This window comes from Manis pentadactyla, chromosome 11, assembly GCF_030020395.1.
Source record: "Manis pentadactyla isolate mManPen7 chromosome 11, mManPen7.hap1, whole genome shotgun sequence".
Taxonomy (NCBI): domain Eukaryota; kingdom Metazoa; phylum Chordata; class Mammalia; order Pholidota; family Manidae; genus Manis; species Manis pentadactyla.
The window spans coordinates 42,253,708-42,275,057 of NC_080029.1; the positions used below are offsets into that span (position 1 = coordinate 42,253,708).

At 38.2% G+C, this 21,350-nt stretch overlaps 1 protein-coding gene across 4 annotated transcripts in view; it reads right to left on the bottom strand.

Annotated features, from left to right (window-relative positions):
* The window catches only part of KIAA0586 (KIAA0586 ortholog), a 170,482-nt gene that overhangs the window by 131,668 nt on the left and 17,464 nt on the right, over positions 1-21,350 (bottom strand). For all 4 annotated transcript variants that reach the window (XM_057488412.1, XM_057488411.1, XM_057488410.1 and 1 more), the window contains 3 exons: positions 19,374-19,506; positions 18,501-18,718; positions 17,998-18,070 (listed from right to left, as the gene is read on the bottom strand). In XM_057488412.1, the coding sequence (XP_057344395.1) occupies positions 17,998-18,070; positions 18,501-18,718; positions 19,374-19,506 (424 nt within the window). The remainder of the gene's footprint in view (positions 1-17,997; positions 18,071-18,500; positions 18,719-19,373; positions 19,507-21,350) is intronic.

A 21,350-nucleotide genomic window follows, 5' to 3' on the forward strand; every position in this document is an offset into this window, starting at 1 on the left:
AGCACAACAGGCAGCGGAGACAGCCAAGGCAAACAGCAAGCAGGATGGGACTTTGTTCTCCCAGCTGACACAAGTGCCACCCGCTGGCGATCACTTCTATTGCCATGAAAAGGCAGAAGAACCTGGTTCAGTCCAAAATCAATCAAATGCTAGAGAGAGAGCCTGTTGAGACCGAGATAACCAAACTTCCTGAAAAACAATTCAAAATAAAAGTCATAACCATGCTGATGGAGCTGCAGAGAAATATGCAAGAGATAAGGGATGAACTCCAGAGGGAGATAACAGAAATAAAACAATATCTGGAAGGATTTAAGAGCAGACTGGATGAGGTGCAAGAGACTGTTAATGGAATAGAAATAAGAGAACAGGAACACAGGGAAGCTGAGGCAGAGATAAAGGATCTCTAAGAATGAAAGAATATTAAGAGAACTGCATGACCAATAAAACTGGAACAATATTTGCATTATAGGGGTACCAGAAGAAGAAGAAGAGAGAAAAGGGGATAGAAAGTGTCTTTGAAGAAATAATTGCTGAAAACTTCCCCAAGCTGGGGAAGGAAATAGTCGCTTAGACCATGGAAGACCACAGATCTCCCAACACAAGGGAACCAAGGAGGATAACACCAAGACATATAATAATTAAAATGGCAAAGATGAAAGACAAGGACAGAGTATTAAAGGCAGCCAGAGAGAGAAAAAAGATCACCTACAAAGGAAAACCAATCAGGCTATCAGCAGACTTCTCAACAGAAACCTTACAGGCCAGAAGAGAATGGCATGATATATTTAATGCAATGAAACAGAAGGGCCTTGAAGCAAGAACACTGTAACCAGCAAGATTATCATTTAAATTTGAAGGAGGGATTAAACAATTCCCAGACAAACAAAAGTTGAGGGAATTTACCTTCCACAAACCACCTTTACAGGGTATTTTAAAGGGACTGCTCTAGAGGGAAGCACTTCTAAGGCTAAATACATGTTATCAGAGAAAAGAAAATCACAGCAAACAAAGCAGAACAACCAAATACTAACTAAAGGCAAAAAATAAAATCAGCTATCCACAAAAGCAATTGAGGAAAACACAAAAGAGTACAGAATAAAACACCTAACATATAAAGAGTGGAGAAGGAAGAATAACAAGGGAGGGAAATAAAGAATCATCAGACTGAGTTTATAGTATAGTAGTAAGTGAGTTAAAGTTAGACAGTTAGATAGCAAAAAAGTTACCCTTGAACCTTTGGTAACCACGAACCCAAAGCCTGCAATGGCAATAAGTACATATCTTTCAATAATCACCCTAAATGTAAATGGACTGAAAGCACCAATCAAAAGACAAAGAGTAACAGAATGGATAAAAAAGCAAGACCCATCTATGTGCGGCTTACAAGAGACTCACCTCAAACCCAAAGACTAAAAGTGAAGGGATGGAAAAAGGTATTTCATGCAAACAATAGGAAGAAAAAAGCAGGGGTTGCAGTACTTGTATGAGACAAAATAGACTTCAAAACAAAGAAAGTATCAAGAGATAAAGAAGGACATTACATAATGATAAAGGGGTCAATCCAACAAGAGGATGTAACCATTAAAACTATCTATGCACCCAACACAGGAGCACCTACATATGTGAAACAAATATTAACAGAATTAAAGGAGGAAATAGAATGCAATGCAGTCATTCTAGGAGATTTCAACACACCACTCCAAAGGGCAGAACCACCAGACAGAAAATAAGTAAGGACACAGAGGCACTGAATAACATGTTAAAACAGATGGACCTAACAGACATCTACAGAACTCTACACCCAAAAGAGGCAGAAAACACATTCTTCTCAAGAGCACAAGGAACATTTTCCAGAAGAGACCACCTACTAGGCCACAAAAAGAGCCTCAGAAAAAAATTCAAAAAGATCGAAATTCTACCAACCAATTTCTTAGATCACAAAGGTATAAAACTAGAAATAAATTGTACAAAGAAAACAAAAAGGCTCACAAACACACGCAGGCTTAACAACATGCTCCTAAGTAATCAATGGATCAATGACCAAATTAAAACAGAGACCAAGCAATACATAGAGACAAATGAAAACAACAGCACAATGCCCCAACTTCTGTGGGACACAGTGAAGGCAGTTCTAAGAGTAAAGTACATAGCAATTCAGGCCTATTTAAAGAAGTAAGAACAATCCCAAATAAACAGTTTAAAGTCAAAATTACTGAAACTAGAAAAATAAGAACAAATGAGGCCTAAAGTCAGCAGAAGGAAGGACATAATAAAGATGAGAGAAGAAATAAATAAACTTGAGAAGAATAAAACAATAGAAAAAAATCAATGAAACCAAGAGCTGGTTCTTTGAGAGAATAAACAAAGTAGATAAACCCCTAGCCAGACTTATTAAGAGAAAAGAAGAATCTACACACACAAACAGAATCAGAAATGAAAATGGAAAAATCATGATGGCCACCACAGAAATACAAAGAATTATTAGAGAATACTATGAAAATCTATACGGTAACAAACTGGATAACCTAGAAGAAACAGACAACTTTTTAGAAAAATACAACCTTCCAGGACTGACCAAGGAAGAAACAGAAAATCTGAACAGAACAATTACCAGCAATGAAATTGAATCAGCAATCAAAAACTACCCAAGAACAAAACCCCTGGGGCAGATGGATTCAATGCTGAATTTTATCAAACATTTAAAGAAGATGTAATACCCATTCTCCTTAAAGTTTTCCAGAAAGTAGAAGAGGAGGGAATACTTCCAAACTCATTCTATGAAGCCAGCATCACTCTAATACCAAAACCAGGCAAAGACCCCACCAAAAAAGAAAATTACAGACCACTATCCCTGATGAACGTAGATGCAAAAATACTCAACAAAATATAAGCAAACCAATCAACACACAGAAATCTGTGGCTTTCCTATATACTAACAATGAACCAACAGAGAGAGAAATCAGGAAAACAACTCCATTCACAATTGCATCAAAAAAAATAAAATACTTAGGAATAAACCTAACCAAAGAAGTGAAAGACTTATACTCTGAAAACTACAAGTCACTCTTAAGAGAAATTAAAGGGGACACTAACAGATGGAAACTCATCCCATGCTCGTGGCTAGGAAGAATTAATATCGTTAAAATGGCCATCCTGCCCAAAGCAATATACAGATTTGATGCAATCCCTATGAAACTACCAGCAACATTCTTCAATGAACTGGAACAAATAATTCAAAAATTCATATGGAAACACCAAAGACCCCGAATAGCCAAAGCAATCCTGAGAAAGAAGAATAAAGTAGGGGGGATCTCACTCCCCAACTTCAAGCTCTACTATAAAGCCATAGTAATCAAGACAATTTGGTACTGGCACAAGAGCAGAGCCACAGACCAATGGAACAGACTAGAGAATCCAGACATTAACCCAGACATATATGGTCAATTAATATTTGATAAAGGAGCCATGGACATACAATGGCGAAATGACAGTCTCTTCAACAGGTGGTGCTGGCAAAACTGGACAGCTACATGTAGGAGAATGAAACTGGACCATTGTCTAACCCCATATACAAAGGTAAACTCAAAATGGATCAAAGACCTGAATGTAAGCCATGAAACCATTAAACTCTTGGAAGAAAACATAGGCGAAAACCTCTTAGACATAAACATGAGTGACCTCTTCTTGAACATATCTCCCCGGGCAAGGAAAACAACAGCAAAAATGAGTAAGTGGGACTATATTAAGCTGAAAAGCTTCTGTACAGCAAAAGACACCATCAATAGAACAAGAAGGATCCCTACAGTATGGGAGAATATATTTGAAAATGACACATCCGATAAAGGCTTGACGTCCAGAATATATAAGGAGCTCTCACGCCTCAACAAACAAAAAACAAATAACCCAATTAAAAAATGGGCAGAGGAACTGAACAGACAGTTCTCCAAAAAAGAAATACAGATGGCCAACAGACACATGAAAAGATGCTCCACATCACTAATTATCAGAGAAATGCAAATTAAAACTACAATGAGGTATCACCTCACACCAGTAAGGATGGCTGCCATCCAAAAGACAAACAACAACAAATGTTGGCGAGGCTGTGGAGAAAGGGGAACCCTCCTACACTGCTGGTGGGAATGTAAGTTAGTTCAACCATTGTGGAAAGCAGTATGGAGGTACATCAAAATGCTCAAAACAGACTTACCATTTGACCCAGGAATTGCACTCCTAGGAATTTACCCTAAGAACGCAGCAATCAAGTTTGAGAAAGACAGATGCACCCCTATGTTTATTGCAGCACTATTTACAATAGCCAAGAATTGGAAGCAACCTAAATGTCCATCAATAGATGAATGGATAAAGAAGATGTGGTACATATACACAATGGAATACTACTCAGCTATAAGAAAAGGGCAAATCCAATCATTTGCAGCAACATGGATGGAGCTGGAGGGTATTATGCTCAGTGAAACAAGCCAAGCGGAGAAAGAGAAATACCAAATGATTTCACTTATCTGTGGAATATAAGAACAAAGGAAAAACTGAAGGAACAAAACAGCAGCAGAATCACAGAACTCAAGAATGGACTAACAGGTACCAAAGGGAAAGGGACTGGGGAGGATGGGTGGGTAGGGAGGGAAAAGGGGGGGGTATTAAGATTAACATGCATGGGGGGGTAGGAGAAAAGGGAGGGCTGTACAACACAGAGAAGGCAAGTAGTGATTCTACAACATTTTGCTATGCTGATGGACAGTGACTGTAAAGCGGTTTATAGGGGAGACCTGGTATAGGGGAGAGCCTAGTAAACATAATATTCGTCATGTAAGTGTAGATTAGTGATAGCAAAAAAAAAAAAAAAAAAAAGGGCAGTTCCTGTGTGGTAACCTCCAACGAGTTCTACACAAGGGTATAAAGGGCATATAAAAGTGTAGGCAAAGGGTCTGTTTGTGTTTATACAGAGGATCAAAGCCTAATTGGGCTACCCCGAAAATGAACTAAGATACGATATGAAAAAGAACTTCCAACATCTGCACTCTCTGGAAGACTCATGCCAGAAGATGATCATCAAAAAACCCCAACAAAGATCCACGCACTGCTACAGCTGTAGATGCACTCATCCCACCAGTTCCTGGACTTGCCATGGGAATGAGGAAGGAGATATCTAAGCTGGCCTGTACATACAGTAAAACAACAAAATTGGACTGGATCTATACTGTTGGAACTCAACCAAGAATTTGGAGAAGTGCAAATTGTAGCGCTCCAAAGTCTTACAACTACAAACTATTTATTGTTAAAAGAACATATGGCATGTGAACAGTCCCCAGGAATGGGTTGTTTTAATTTGTCTGATTTCTCTCAGACTGTTCAAGTTCATTTGGACAATATCCACCATATCATAGATAAGTTTTCACAAATGCCTAAGGTGCCTAACTGGTTTTCTTGGTTTCACTGCAGATGGCTAGTAATTACAGATATGCTTTGGTTATGTAACTATACTCCTATTATGTTAATGTGTGTGTGCAATTTAAGTAGTAGCTTAAAACCTATACATGCTGAAGTTACTCTACAAGAAGATATATCAAAGAAATAATCAATCTTCCCATGTTTTCTTCCGCCTGCTACTTCTATAGCTTTTCTTCTTCCTTCCTAATTACAACCCTTAAATAGAATTCGTGCCTCATATCAAATTTACCGAGTATCATAATTCTTCCAAGTGGTAAAGATACCTCAAGACAAATGATGGGCATAGAAGCCACAGGGCATAAATATGCAAAGAAGTAAAAAGCTAACCTTTTCAAACAATAAGGCTTCCCTCTCACTTACCAACTTCACATTTCCCTGTATGGCCCCGGAAGATGACTGGTTAGCCAGAGACGGGTAAGATTCCTCAAGGGAGGAACAACCTAAAACAGGCACAGTCGCAGGGGGGCCATCAGGTGAGAAATTGGGGATCAACAGAGGTGAGGCTTAGAACCTCACCCCCCCGTTCTGAGAGAAATCTTCTGCATACGTGGATGTTTTATTGCCCTTGTCTAGCTTGGATTAACACATAGTCTACAGGCACACACCTGATCATCTACATGTGCTCTCTTACAACACTAAACTATGTTTTGTACCTTTATCTTGTATCTACCTACCACTTCAGCATTTTATTAAAAATAATAATAATAAAGAGAGAAATGTGGTATCCACATATAAATCAAGTATAAAAACCAAATGAGTATTCATATTTGAACTGACTGTTTATAGTTCATAATGCATGAGCAAAACCGAAAGTTTCTGTGATGACTGCCCTTGTACTGTTCACTATGTAACTTATTCATTATGTAAGAATTTGTTCTCCATGTAAGAACTTGTTTGTTATGCCTCAGAAGATTGGAGACTGACAAAAATTAGGCTTGGGGTGGAATAATGATTGTGCATTGAGCATTGACTCCCCTATACAGAATTTTATTGTCGTTAACAACCATTTGATCAATAAATATGAGAGATGCCCTCACAAAAAAAAAAAAAAAAAAGGACAGACTTCCAATGGTAAAATAAATTAGTAACCGGGATGTAAGGTATAGCATAAGGAATATAGTCAAGATATTGTAACAGCCTGGTAGGGTGATAGCTGGAACCTAGAATTATGTATATAAATGTTCTACCACTGTGTTGTACACTTGAAACTCATGTAATGTAATACTGTGTGTCAACTACCCTTCAATAAAAAATAATTATTAAAAAAAAAAAAAAAAAAAAAAAAAATATAAGCAAACCAATTTCAAAAATACATCAAAAGGATCATACACCATGACCAAGTGGGATTCATCCCAGGGATGCAAGGATGGTACAACATTTGAAAATCCATCAACATCATCCACCACATCAACAAAAAGAAGGACAAAAACTACATGATCATCTCCACAGATGCTGAAAAAGCATTGAACAAAATTCAACATCCATTCACGATAAAAATTCTCAGGAAAATGGGTATATAGGGGAAGTACCTCAACATAATAAAGGCCATACATGACAAACCTACAACCAACATTGAACTCAACAGCGAGATGCTGAAAGCTTTTCACTTAAGATCGGGAACAAGACAGGGATGCCCACTCTCCCCACTACTATTCAACATAGTATTGGAGGTCCTAGCCATGGCAATCAGACAAAAGAAAGAAATAAAAGGTATCCAGATTGGTAAGGAAGAAGTAAAACTGTCACTATTTGCAGATGACATGATATTGTACATAAAAAACTCTAAAGAATCCACCCCAAAACTACTAGATCTAATATCTGAATTCAGCAAAGTTGCAGGACACAAGATTTATACACTGAAATCTGTTGCATTCCTATACACTAACAATGAACTAGCAGAAAGAGAAATAAGGAAAACAATTCTATTCACAATTGTATCAAAAAGAATAAAATACCTAGGAATAAACCTATCCAAGGAAGTAAAAGACCTATACCCTGAGAACTACAAGACACTCTTGAGAGAAATTAAAGAGGACACTAACAAATGGAAACACATCCCATGCTCTTGGGTAGGAAGAATTAATATTGTCAAAATTGCCATCCTGCCTAAAGTAATCTACAGATTCAATGCAATCCCTATCAAAATACCAAAAGCATTCTTCAATGAACTGGAACAAATCGTTCTCAAATTCATATGGAACCACAAAAGACCCTGAATAGCCAAAGCAATCCTGAGAAGGAAGAATAAAGCAGGGGGCATCTCGCTTCCCAACTTGGAGCTCTACTATAAAGCCACAATAATCAAGACAATTTGGTACTGGCACAAGAACAGACCCACAGACCAGTGGAACAGAATACAGAGCCCAGATGTTTATCCAAACATACATGGTCAATTAATATATGATAAAGGAGCCATGGACATACAATGAGGAAATGACAGCCTCTTCAACAGGTGGTGTTGGCAAAACTGGACAGCTACATGTTAGAGAATGAAATTGGATTATTGTCTAACCCCATATACAAAAGTAAATTTGAAATGGATCAAAGAACTGAATGTAAGTCATGAAATCATTAAAACTCTTAGAAAAAAAAATAGGCAAAAATCTCTTGGACATAAACATGAGCAACTTCTTCATGAACATATCCCCTGGGCAAGGGTAACAAAAGCATAAATGAACAAGTGGGACTATATCAAGCTGAAAAGCTTCTGTACAACTAAGAACACCATCAATAGAACAAAAACGCATCCTTACAATATGGGAGAATATATTCATAAATGACATATCTGATTAAGAGTTGACATCCAAAATATATAAAGAGCTCATGCACCTCAACAAACAAAAAGCAAATAATCCAATTAAAATATGGGCAGAGGAGCTGAACAGACAGTTCTCCAAAGACAAAATTCAGATGGCCAACAGGCACATGAAAAGATGCTGCACATCGCTAATTATCAGAGAAATGCAAATTAAAATCACAATGAGGAGGGGGCGGAAGATGGCGGCGTGAGTAGAGCAGCGGAAATCTCCTCCCAAAACAACATATATCTATGAAAATATAACAAAGACAACCCTTCCTAGAATAAAGACCAGAGGACACAGGACAATATCCAGACCACATCCACACCTGAGAGAACCCAGCGCCTCGCGAAGGGGGTAAGATACAAGCCCCGGCCCCGCGGGAGCCGAGCGCCCCTCCCCCCAGCTCCCGGCGGGAGAAGAGCAGGCAGAGCGGGAGGGAGACGGAGCCCAGGGCTGCCGAACACCCAGCCCCAGCCATCCGGGCCAGAGTGCAGGGCCCTCGATACTGGGAAAACAGGGCAGCAAGAACAGTGAGCAGGCACTGGAGGCTGGGCGACAGAGGACATAAGAAAAGCGCGCGACCATTTTTTTTTTTTTTTTGCTTTTTTTGCTGCTTTGTTTTGGCGAGCGCTTTTTGGAAGTCTTAAAGGGACAGGGACCCCAATATTAGGGAAACAGGGCAGAAAGACCGGTGAGCAGAGGCCTGAGGCTGGCACCGGAGAATAAAGAAAAACGAACGACCACCTTTTTTTTTTTAATTAAAAATTTTTTTTTTTTTTTAATTAAAAAAAAATTTTTTTTTCTTGTTTTTTTTTTGTGGTCGTTGTTTTGTTTTGGCGGGTGCTTTTTGGAAGTCTTAAAGGGGCAGGGCGGGCCACTTAATCCAGAGGTAGGGAATCCGGGATCTCTGGGCACCCTAACCCCTGGGCTGCAGGGAGCAGGGAGGCCCCTTACGGAGATAAATAGCCTCCCAGCAGCTCCTGCTCCAACGCGACTCCACCATTTTGGAGTAGCTGCCCGAGCCAGGCCACGCCCACAGCAACAGCGGAGATTAACTCCATAGCAGCCGGGCAGGAAGCAGAAGCCCTGTCTGCGCGCAGCTGCGCAGCACAAGCCACTAGAGGCCGCTGTTCTCCCAGGAGAGGAGGGCCACAAACCAACAAGAAAGGAAGTCCTTCCAGCCGTCACTCGTCCCAGTTCTGCAGACTATTCCTATCACCATGAAAAGGCAAAGCTACAGGCAGACAAAGATCACAGAGACAACACCAGAGAAGGAGACAGACCTAACCAGTCTTCCTGACAAAGAATTCAAAATAAGAATCATAAACATGCTGACAGAGATGCAGAGAAATACGCAAGAAAAATGGGATGAAGTCCGGAAAGAGATCACAGATGCCAGAAAGGAGATCGCAGAAATGAAACAAACTCTGGAAGGGTTTATAAGCAGAATGGATAGAATGCAAGAGGCCATTGATGGAATTGAAATCAGAGAACAGGAACGCATGGAAGCTGACATAGAGAGAGACAAAAGGATCTCCAGGAATGAAACAATATTAAGAGAACTGTGTGACCAATCTAAAAGGAGCAATATCCGTATTATAGGGGTCCCAGAAGAAGAAGAGAGAGGCAAAGAGATGGAAAGTATCTTAGAAGAAATAATTGCTGAAAACTTCCCCACACTGGGGGAGGAAGTAATCAAACAGACCACGGAAATACACAGAACCCCCAACAGAAAGGATCCAAGAAGGGCAACACCAAGACACATAATAATTAAAATGGCAAAGATCAAGGACAAGGAAAGAGTGTTAAAGGCAGCTAGAGAGAAAAAGGTCACCTATAAAGGGAAACCCATCAGGCTAACGTCAGATTTCTCAACAGAAACCCTACAGGCCAGAAGAGAATGGCATGATATATTTAATACAATGAAACAGAAGGGCCTTGAACCAAGGATACTGTATCCAGCACGACTATCATTCAAATATGACGGTGGGATTAAACAATTCCCAGACAAACAAAAGCTGAGGGAATTTGCTTTCCACAAACCACCTCTACAGAGCATCTTACAGGGACTGCTCTAGATGGGAGCACTCCTAGAAAGAGCACAGCACAAAACACCCAACATATGAAGAATCGAGGAGGAGGAACAAGAAGGGAGAGAAGAAAAGAATCTCCAGACAGTGTATATAACAGCTCAATAAGCGAGCTAAGTTAGGCAGTAAGATACTAAAGAGGCTAACCTTGAACCTTTGGTAACCACGAATTTAAAGCCTGCAATGGCAATAAGTACATATCTTTCAATAGTCACCCTAAATGTTAATGGGTTGAATGCACCAATCAAAAGACACAGAGTAACAGAATGGATAAAAAAGCAAGACCCATCTATATGCTGCTTACAAGAAACTCACCTCAAACCCAAAGACATGTACAGACTAAAAGTCAAGGGATGGAAAAACATATTTCAAGCAAACAACAGTGAGAAGAAAGCAGGGGTTGCAGTACTAATATCAGACAAAATAGACTTCAAAACAAAGAAAGTAACAAGAGATAAAGAAGGACACTACATAATGATAAAGGGCTCAGTCAAACAAGAGGATATAACCATTCTAAATATATATGCACCCAACACAGGAGCACCAGCATATGTGAAACAAATACTAACAGAACTAAAGGGGGATATAGACTGCAATGCATTCATTCTAGGAGACTTCAACACACCACTCACCCCAAAGGATAGATCCACTGGGCAGAAAATAAGTAAGGACACGGAAGCACTGAACAACACAGTAGAGCAGATGGACCTAATAGACATCTATAGAACTCTACATCCAAAAGCAGCGGGATATACATTCTTCTCAAGTGCACATGGAACATTCTCCAGAATAGACCACATACTAGGCCACAAAAAGAGCCTCAGAAAATTCCAAAAGATTGAAATCCTACCAACCAACTTTTCAGACCACAAAGGCATAAAACTAGAAATAAACTGTACAAAGAAAGCAAAGAGGCTCACGAACACATGGAGGCTTAACAACACGCTCCTAAATAATCAATGGATCAATGACCAAATCAAAATGGATATCCAGCAATATATGGAAACAAATGACAACAACAACACTAAGCCCCAACTTCTGTGGGACACAGCAAAAGCAGTCTTAAGAGGAAAGTATATAGCAATCCAAGCATATTTAAAAAAGGAAGAGCAATCCCAAATGAATGGTCTAATGTCACAATTATCGAAATTGGAAAAAGAAGAACAGATGAGGCCTAAGGTCAGCAGAAGGAGGGACATAATAAAGATCAGAGAAGAAATAAATAAAATTGAGAAGAATAAAACAATAGCAAAAATCAATGAAACCAAGAGCTGGTTCTTCGAGAAAATAAACAAAATAGATAAGCCTCTAGCCAGACTTATTAAGAAGAAAAGAGAGTCAACACAAATCAACAGTATCAGAAACGAGAAAGGAAAAATCACGACGGACCCCACGGAAATGCAAAGAATTATTGGAGAATACTATGAAAACCTATATGCTAACAAGCTGGGAAACCTAGGAGAAATGGACAACTTCCTAGAAAAATATAACCTTCCAAGATTGACCCAGGAAGAAACAGAAAATCTAAACAGACCAATTACCAGCAACGAAATTGAAGAGGTAATCAAAAAACTACCAAAGAACAAAACCCCCGGGCCAGATGGATTTACCTCGGAATTTTATCAGACATACAGGGAAGACATAATACCCATTCTCCTTAAAGTTTTCCAAAAAATAGAGGAGGAGGGGATACTCCCAAACTCATTCTATGAAGCTAACATCACCCTAATACCAAAACCAGGCAAAGACACCACCAAAAAAGAAAACTACAGACCAATATCCCTGATGAACGTAGATGCAAAAATACTCAACAAAATATTAGCAAACCGAATTCAAAAATACATCAAAAGGATCATACACCATGACCAAGTGGGATTCATCCCAGGGATGCAAGGATGGCACAACATTCGAAAGTCCATCAACATCATCCACCACATCAACAAAAAGAAAGACAAAAACCACATGATCATCTCCATAGATGCTGAAAAAGCATTTGACAAAGTTCAACATCCATTCATGTTAAAAACTCTCAGCAAAATGGGAATAGAGGGCAAGTACCTCAACATAATAAAGGCCATCTATGATAAACCCACAGCCAACATTATATTGAACAGCGAGAAGCTGAAAGCATTTCCTCTGAGATCGGGAACTAGACAGGGATGCCCACTCTCTCCACTGTTATTTAACATAGTACTGGAGGTCCTAGCCACGGCAATCAGACAAAATAAAGAAATACAAGGAATCCAGATTGGTAAAGAAGAAGTTAAACTGTCACTATTTGCAGATGACATGATACTGTACATAAAAAACCCTAAAGACTCCACCCCAAAACTACTAGAACTGATATCGGAATACAGCAAAGTTGCAGGATACAAAATCAACACACAGAAATCTGTGGCTTTCCTATATACTAACAATGAACCAACAGAGAGAGAAATCAGGAAAACAACTCCATTCACAATTGCATCAAAAAAAATAAAATACCTAGGAATAAACCTAACCAAAGAAGTGAAAGACTTATACTCTGAAAACTACAAGTCACTCTTAAGAGAAATTAAAGGGGACACTAACAGATGGAAACTCATCCCATGCTCGTGGCTAGGAAGAATTAATATCGTTAAAATGGCCATCCTGCCCAAAGCAATATACAGATTTGATGCAATCCCTATGAAACTACCAGCAACATTCTTCAATGAACTGGAACAAATAATTCAAAAATTCATATGGAAACACCAAAGACCCCGAATAGCCAAAGCAATCCTGAGAAAGAAGAATAAAGTAGGGGGGATCTCACTCCCCAACTTCAAGCTCTACTATAAAGCCATAGTAATCAAGACAATTTGGTACTGGCACAAGAGCAGAGCCACAGACCAATGGAACAGACTAGAGAATCCAGACATTAACCCAGACATATATGGTCAATTAATATTTGATAAAGGAGCCATGGACATACAATGGCGAAATGACAGTCTCTTCAACAGGTGGTGCTGGCAAAACTGGACAGCTACATGTAGGAGAATGAAACTGGACCATTGTCTAACCCCATATACAAAAGTAAACTCAAAATGGATCAAAGACCTGAATGTAAGCCATGAAACCATTAAACTCCTGGAAGAAAACATAGGCGAAAACCTCTTAGACATAAACATGAGTGACCTCTTCTTGAACATATCTCCCCGGGCAAGGAAAACAACAGCAAAAATGAGTAAGTGGGACTATATTAAGCTGAAAAGCTTCTGTACAGCAAAAGACACCATCAATAGAACAAGAAGGATCCCTACAGTATGGGAGAATATATTTGAAAATGACACATCCGATAAAGGCTTGACGTCCAGAATATATAAGGAGCTCACACGCCTCAACAAACAAAAAACAAATAACCCAATTAAAAAATGGGCAGAGGAACTGAACAGACAGTTCTCCAAAAAAGAAATACAGATGGCCAACAGACACATGAAAAGATGCTCCACATCGCTAATTATCAGAGAAATGCAAATTAAAACTACAATGAGGTATCACCTCACACCAGTAAGGATGGCTGCCATCCAAAAGACAAACAACAACAAATGTTGGCGAGGCTGTGGAGAAAGGGGAACCCTCCTACACTGCTGGTGGGAATGTAAGTTAGTTCAACCATTGTGGAAAGCAGTATGGAGGTACATCAAAATGCTCAAAACAGACTTACCATTTGACCCAGGAATTCCACTCCTAGGAATTTACCCTAAGAATGCAGCAATCAAGTTTGAGAAAGACAGATGCACCCCTATGTTTATTGCAGCACTATTTACAATAGCCAAGAATTGGAAGCAACCTAAATGTCCATCAATAGATGAATGGATAAAGAAGATGTGGTACATATACACAATGGAATACTACTCAGCTATAAGAAAAGGGCAAATCCAATCATTTGCAGCAACATGGATGGAGCTGGAGGGTATTATGCTCAGTGAAACAAGCCAAGCGGAGAAAGAGAAATACCAAATGATTTCACTTATCTGTGGAATATAAGAACAAAGGAAAAACTGAAGGAACAAAACAGCAGCAGAATCACAGAACTCAAGAATGGACTAACAGGTACCAAAGGGAAAGGGACTGGGGAGGATGGGTGGGTAGGGAGGGATAAGGGGGGGAGAAGTAGGGGGGTATTAAGATTAACATGCATGGGGGGGTAGGAGAAAAGGGAGGGCTGTACAACACAGAGAAGGCAAGTAGTGATTCTACAACATATTGCTATGCTGATGGACAGTGACTGTAAAGGGGTTTATAGGGGAGACCTGGTATAGGGGAGAGCCTAGTAAACATAATATTCGTCATGTAAGTGTAGATTAGTGATAGCAAAAAAAAAAGGGCAGTTCCTGTGTGGTAACCTCCAACGAGTTCTACACAAGGGTATAAAGGGCATATAAAAGTGTAGGCAAAGGGTCTGTTTGTGTTTATACAGAGGATCAAAGCCTAATAGGGCTACCCCGAAAATGAACTAAGATACGATATGAAAAAGAACTTCCAACATCTGCACCCTCTGGAAGACTCATGCCAGAAGATGAGCATCAAAAAACCCCAACAAAGATCCACGCACTGCTACAGCTGTAGATGCACTCATCCCACCAGTTCCTGGACCTGCCATGGGAATGAGGAAGGAGATATCTAAGCTGGCCTGTCCATACAGTAAAACAACAAAATTGGACTGGATCTATACTGTTGGAACTCAACCAAGAATTTGGAGAAGTGCAAATTGTAGCGCTCCAAAGTCTTACAACTACAAACTATTTATTGTTAAAAGAACATATGGCATGTGAACAGTCCCCAGGAATGGGTTGTTTTAATTTGTCTGATTTCTCTCAGACTGTTCAAGTTCATTTGGACAATATCCACCATATCATAGATAAGTTTTCACAAATGCCTAAGGTGCCTAACTGGTTTTCTTGGTTTCACTGCAGATGGCTGGTAATTACAGATATGCTTTGGTTATGTAACTATACTCCTATTATGTTAATGTGTGTGTGCAATTTAAGTAGTAGCTTAAAACCTATACATGCTGAAGTTACTCTACAAGAAGATATATCAAAGAAATAATCAATCTTCCCATGTTTTCTCCCGCCTGCTACTTCTATAGCTTTTCTTCTTCCTTCCTAATTACAACCCTTAAATAGAATTCGTGCCTCATATCAAATTTACCGAGTATCATAATTCTTCCAAGTGGTAAAGATACCTCAAGACAAATGCTGGGCACAGAAGCCACAGGGCATAAATATGCAAAGAAGTAAAAAGCTAACTTTTTCAAACAATAAGGCTTCTCTCTCACTTACCAACTTCACATTTCCCTGTATGGCCCCGGAAGATGACTGGTTAGCCAGAGACGGGTAAGATTCCTCAAGGGAGGAACAACCTAAGACAGGCACAGTCGCAGGGGGGCCATCAGGTGAGAAATTGGGGATCAACAGAGGTGAGGCTTAGAACCTCACCCCCCCGTTCTGAGAGAAATCTTCTGCATACGTGGATGTTTTATTGCCCTGGTCTAGCTTGGATTAACACATAGTCTACAGGCACACACCTGATCATCTACATGTGCTCTCTTACAACACTAAACTATGTTTTCTACCTTTATCTTGTATCTACCTACCACTTCAGCATTTTATTAAAAATAATAATAATAAAGAGAGAAATGTGGTATCCACATATAAATCAAGTATAAAAACCAAATCAGTATTCATATTTGAACTGACTGTTTATAGTTCATAATGCATGAGCAAAACCGAAAGTTTCTGTGATGACTGCCCTTGTACTGTTCACTATGTAACTTATTCATTATGTAAGAATTTGTTCTACATGTAAAAACTTGTTTGTTATGCCTCAGAAGATTGGAGACTGACAAAAATTAGGCTTGGGGTGGAATAATGATTGTGCATTGAGCATTGACTCCCCTATACAGAATTTTATTGTCGTTAACAACCATTTGATCAATAAATATGAGAGATGCCCTCACAGAAAAAAAAAAAAAAAAAAGGACAGACTTCCAATGGTAAAATAAATTAGTAACCGGGATGTAATGTATAGCATAAGGAATATAGTCAAGATATTGTAACAGCCTGGTAGGGTGATAGCGGGAACCTAGAATTATGTATATAAATGTTCTACCACTGTGTTGTACACTTGAAACTCATGTAATGTAATACTGTGTGTCAACTACCCTTCAATAAAAAATAATTATTATAAAAAAAAAAAAAAAAAAAAAAAAAAAAAAAAAAAATCACAATGAGATACCACCTCACACCAGTAAGGATCACCACCATCCAAAAGACAAACAGCAACAAATGTTGGCGAGGATGTGGAGAAAGGGGAATCCTCCTGCACTGCTGGTAGGAATGTAAATTAGTTCAACCATTGTGGAAAGCCATATGGAGGTTCCTCAAAAAACTCAAAATAGAAATACAATTTGATCCAGATATTCCATTCCTAGGAATTTACCCTAAGAATGCAGGATCCCAGTTTCAAAAAGACAGATGCACCCCTATATTTATCGCAGCACTATTTACAATAGCTAAGAAATGGAAGCAACCTAAGTGTCCATCAGTAGATGAATGGATAAAGAAGATGTGGTACATATACACAATGGAATATTATTCCGCCATAAGAAGAAAACAAGTCCTATTTGCAACAACATGGATGGAGCTGGAGGGTACTGTGCTCAATGAAATAAGCCAGGTGGAGAAAGACAAGTACCAAATCATTTCACTCATCTGTGGAATGTAAGAATAAAGCAAAAACTGAAGGAAAAGAACAGCAGCAGACTCACAGAATGCAAGTAAGGACTAACAGTTACCAAAGGGAAAGGGACTGGGGAGGATGGGTGGGAAGGGGGATTAAGGGGGGAAAAAGGGGCATTATGATTAGCACATATAATGTAGAGGCAGGGCACAGGGAAGGCAGTACAACACAGAGAAGACAAGTAGTGATTCTATAGCATCTTACTATGCTGATGGACAGTGACTGTAATGGGGTATGTGTTGGGACTTGATAATGAGGGGAGTGTAGTAACCATAATGTTGCTCATGTAATTGTACATTAATGATACCAAAATAAAAACAAGAATAAAAAAACAAATTTCCTTTAAATTTCTGACCTCCTAATAAAAAGAACTCTCTTAGATTTTTTTCAGTGTTATAATGTCAGAAGATACATTATGAGCTTTGTGGATGTGAGAAAGTGGCAATTTTTCCATCTGGAACTGACTACTGTAAACTTAACAACCTTGTAAATTACATGGGATATTTTCTCTTTAAGTAACTTTGGTATTTTTACTTAGGTATTGGTGAGCCAACGCTTCTAAATCTTGTCTTGAAATGTTTTTGTACGTCTACTTCTTTGTTTTCTAAATGCTTTGCTACATTTTCTTTCAAATTATTCATATTTTAGTTACTGGCCACCAATTTGTCAGATAAGAGCCATAATATAATTTAAGAGGCAAAGTACTTGTTAAGTAAACAAAATTTATTACTAAGAAAACATAAAGAGTGACACAGTGAAATGAAGAATTATAAGCACACTTACAGATAAGAAATATTTTGAGAGTAAGTATTAAACTTTTGGAATCAGTGTTATGTTCTAAGAAGTCACTTCATTCTGTTTTTTCCAATACCTACCTGAATTTCTGCAGAAATAGCTTTGATCCACTCATCTACTACTTTTCTGATCCGAATCTTCTCTGACATCTCTCTACAAAAGAGAAAAAAGGATTTTCTTGAATTAGTATTTAATGTCCTGAGAACAGGACCTGGATCAGATCACTTGTCTAGTTTTCAATCTACTGTGTTCCCCAATATTTGCCATCTGAAAATAAAAAAACCAATATTATTAGTTTTTATCAAATGTTTAAAAGGTATTTGGAAAGCACATGTAGATTCCAGAAGATTAGTCCCAAAGATAGAAAAAGAATTAAAGGGAAAATTTACATCTGTAAAAACTAGTATCAATATATGTATATCCAAATTCCAACTTTTAAGTCCAAATCATCAAAAGCTATAAAGAACCTTTGCTAAACACTAAAACACATTAAGCAAAATGAAATGCTAAGAAAAAAAATTAAGAAAGAGTATTAAATAGGCAGTTTCATAAATAACCTTGGAATACCAACATCCTGTCTTACCTGTTAGTAGATAGAGCATTGATAAATGAATACATGGCAGCTCCATCCTTTGCATGAATAATAGCTTCGAGGTTTTCTTCAAGTACTTTTTTATTGTTTTGTACTCCTCTCAAAATCTTCTCAGCATCTTTCAATATGGATCTTGTATTGGTGGTATGAAGGCTAATGGAATTCTGTGGAAGATCAGCAAGCTTTGAGATAATCAGAGATTCTTTTGGCTTAAAAGAAAAAAAGACAAAAACATTACCATGTAAAACTCAAATTAGTCATTTTTTAATACAAACAAGATGATTTTACTACAAAACTAACTTTAATATAAACAAGAGCTATTACTATAGTTAGGGCTATACACTAGAGCAATATATTCTAAAGGACTCAAGATGTAAAATTGAAGACCTATAAAAGAATATTTGGCAATTAAGGTTTCTCTCCATTTAGAAGTACTAATGTGTATGTTAAGTAAGGCTTGGAAGTCCACAGAAGTGGTAGGCAGTACCAAACAGTACTGTGACTAAAAAAGCTGTATCAGGTGAAAAAAACTAAAACAAAATGACAGCAAGTTGGCTCTATACAGGCATGTCAGACACTGTGGACTGGATAAATAAGGTCATTCACAGTGCTCTTTCTTCCTTCCTTCTTTGCCAACAGAAGCTGGAAAGCTGGAAGTGGCCACATGGTTTGGTCCTAGCCAAGGAACAGTAAGGAGAGGTCACTTGGTGAGAGTTTTACAAAGAGAACAGACTGGGCTAACATATCCTTTTCAGTGCTTTATCTTCATCCTTTCTCTTGGCTTTTTGTCCTGCTAACTTTTTTATTTCTTCATAATTTTTACCTTTACTAATCATCAATTTTAATACCCTATTCCTACTTTACCTGGAATATGTCATTTGTTTCTCTCCTCTTTTGGCCAAGATCATGAAGAATATTATCAGACTTCTGCACAGCCACTTTAGCTATTCCTAGTTCTTCACAGGAAGGAAATCTTTGAGAGGATGGAGTGCCAGTGCTATAAAAATATTTTTTAAATGAAGCTTCCTAAAATTGTCATAAAGTCAGTAAACATTTGATTATATAAATCTTTGAAACATTCTTAGTTAGACATTACTAAATGGTGTCCTGTTAAAACTATACAATGAGATTATAGTTAGTTACATAATTACACATATGAAACAGAAAATCACAAGACATAAAATTACTCTGACCAGCCTGGTTTAGGCATAGTAGAAAAAGTGCAGAAAAAAGGTTTTGCTTTGAAGAAGCTAACATGAACAAGCACTTACAGAATGGTACAGTAAGAACCTCTAAAAACCTGCTCCCACAGAAGAGCTAAGTGAACTCTAGCAAAAATGGTCAAAAATCAGCTTTTTCAGAACTCTGGAAATTAAACAAAGGCTTGCAACCCAAGAAACATTTAATGAAGAAAAATGACTGACTCTCAGTAAGAACAGTAAGCTTTTGACTTTTTAATTTGCACCAGTTCCAGAACCCTTTCCCCAATGCTGCAGTAGCCTTAAAAAGTCAATAATCTCACAAGCCCTGAACCTGTGAAAACCAACAGCCTCACAAACACTCAAAAGGGCAGAACAGATTTGGAGCTCCCAAAAAATCTCATTAACAGGGTTTCTCTCTATTTAACTTGACTCAGAGCTAGCTCAATGAGAAGCCCTACTCCCAGATAATATTTCAAAATCAGTGGCAAATGTTTAATATCTCAATTGCCAGAGGTAGCAAAAACAGTTAAGGCAAACAAGAGGTTTGCCAATAAACTAAAAGCCTGGGAAACGAGATATCCCTGGTGGAGCTTTGAAAAGATCCAACACATTACTGGAGATCTAGAAGGTCATATCCATGTACAGGGCTCCATGCAGCCTAAGAAAGGCCTGAAAAAGGCATTATCTCCCATGTCTGGCTGACCTGGCTGTGCACAAGTGGGAAGTTAAGGCTACAACCAACTCATAAACTGTCAGAGCACTGAAGGTATGCCCCAACACATTCACATACACAGCCCCTTGGCCAAAGAGAGGAAGACTTAATGGCTTAAGGTAGTTAAGGAAATCTCTTCCAATCACTAGCAGACTTAGCTAAACAAACACAGACTTTGCTGACATTCTTAAAGAAAAAAAATGTCAACCAAAAATTCTATAACCAGCAAAACTATCCTTCAAAAGTAAAAAAGAAACTAAGTTGTTCCTAAACAAACAAAATTGAGAGAATTAATCACTAACATACCTCCCTTACAGTAATACTAAGATGAGCCCCTCAGAGTGGAATAAAAGGAGACTAGATGCTAAATCAAGTCCCTATGAAGAAATAACTGTACTGGTAAAGGTCAGCTATATAGGTTAATATAAAAGACAGTATAAAACATTTTTGTTTATAATTCTTTTCCTATCTTATTTAAAAGACAACTGCATAAAGCAGCAATTATCAAGATGTACAGATGAGCTGTACATAATGTATAAATTTATAATGTATAATGTATAAAGATGTAATATGCATGAAAATAATAGAAGAAAGAAATGGGAAGGGAATGGAGTATATCGAACCGAAGTTTTTAAATCTGATTGAAATTAAATTGGTATTAATCCAAACTAGATTGTTTTAAATTAAGCTGTTACTTTCAATCCCTAGGGCAATCACTAAGAAAATAAAACAATACAGTAAAAGAAGCAATAAGGAAATTAAAACGTTATACTAGGAAACATCTATTGAATGCAAAAGAAGCCAGTATTCAGAGATAGAATTTAAAAAAGACCTCAAACATAAAAAGCAACATGACAGACATAAATCTCACTTTATCAGTAATCATATTAAATGTAAATGAACTAAAATTGTATTGTCTCCACATGA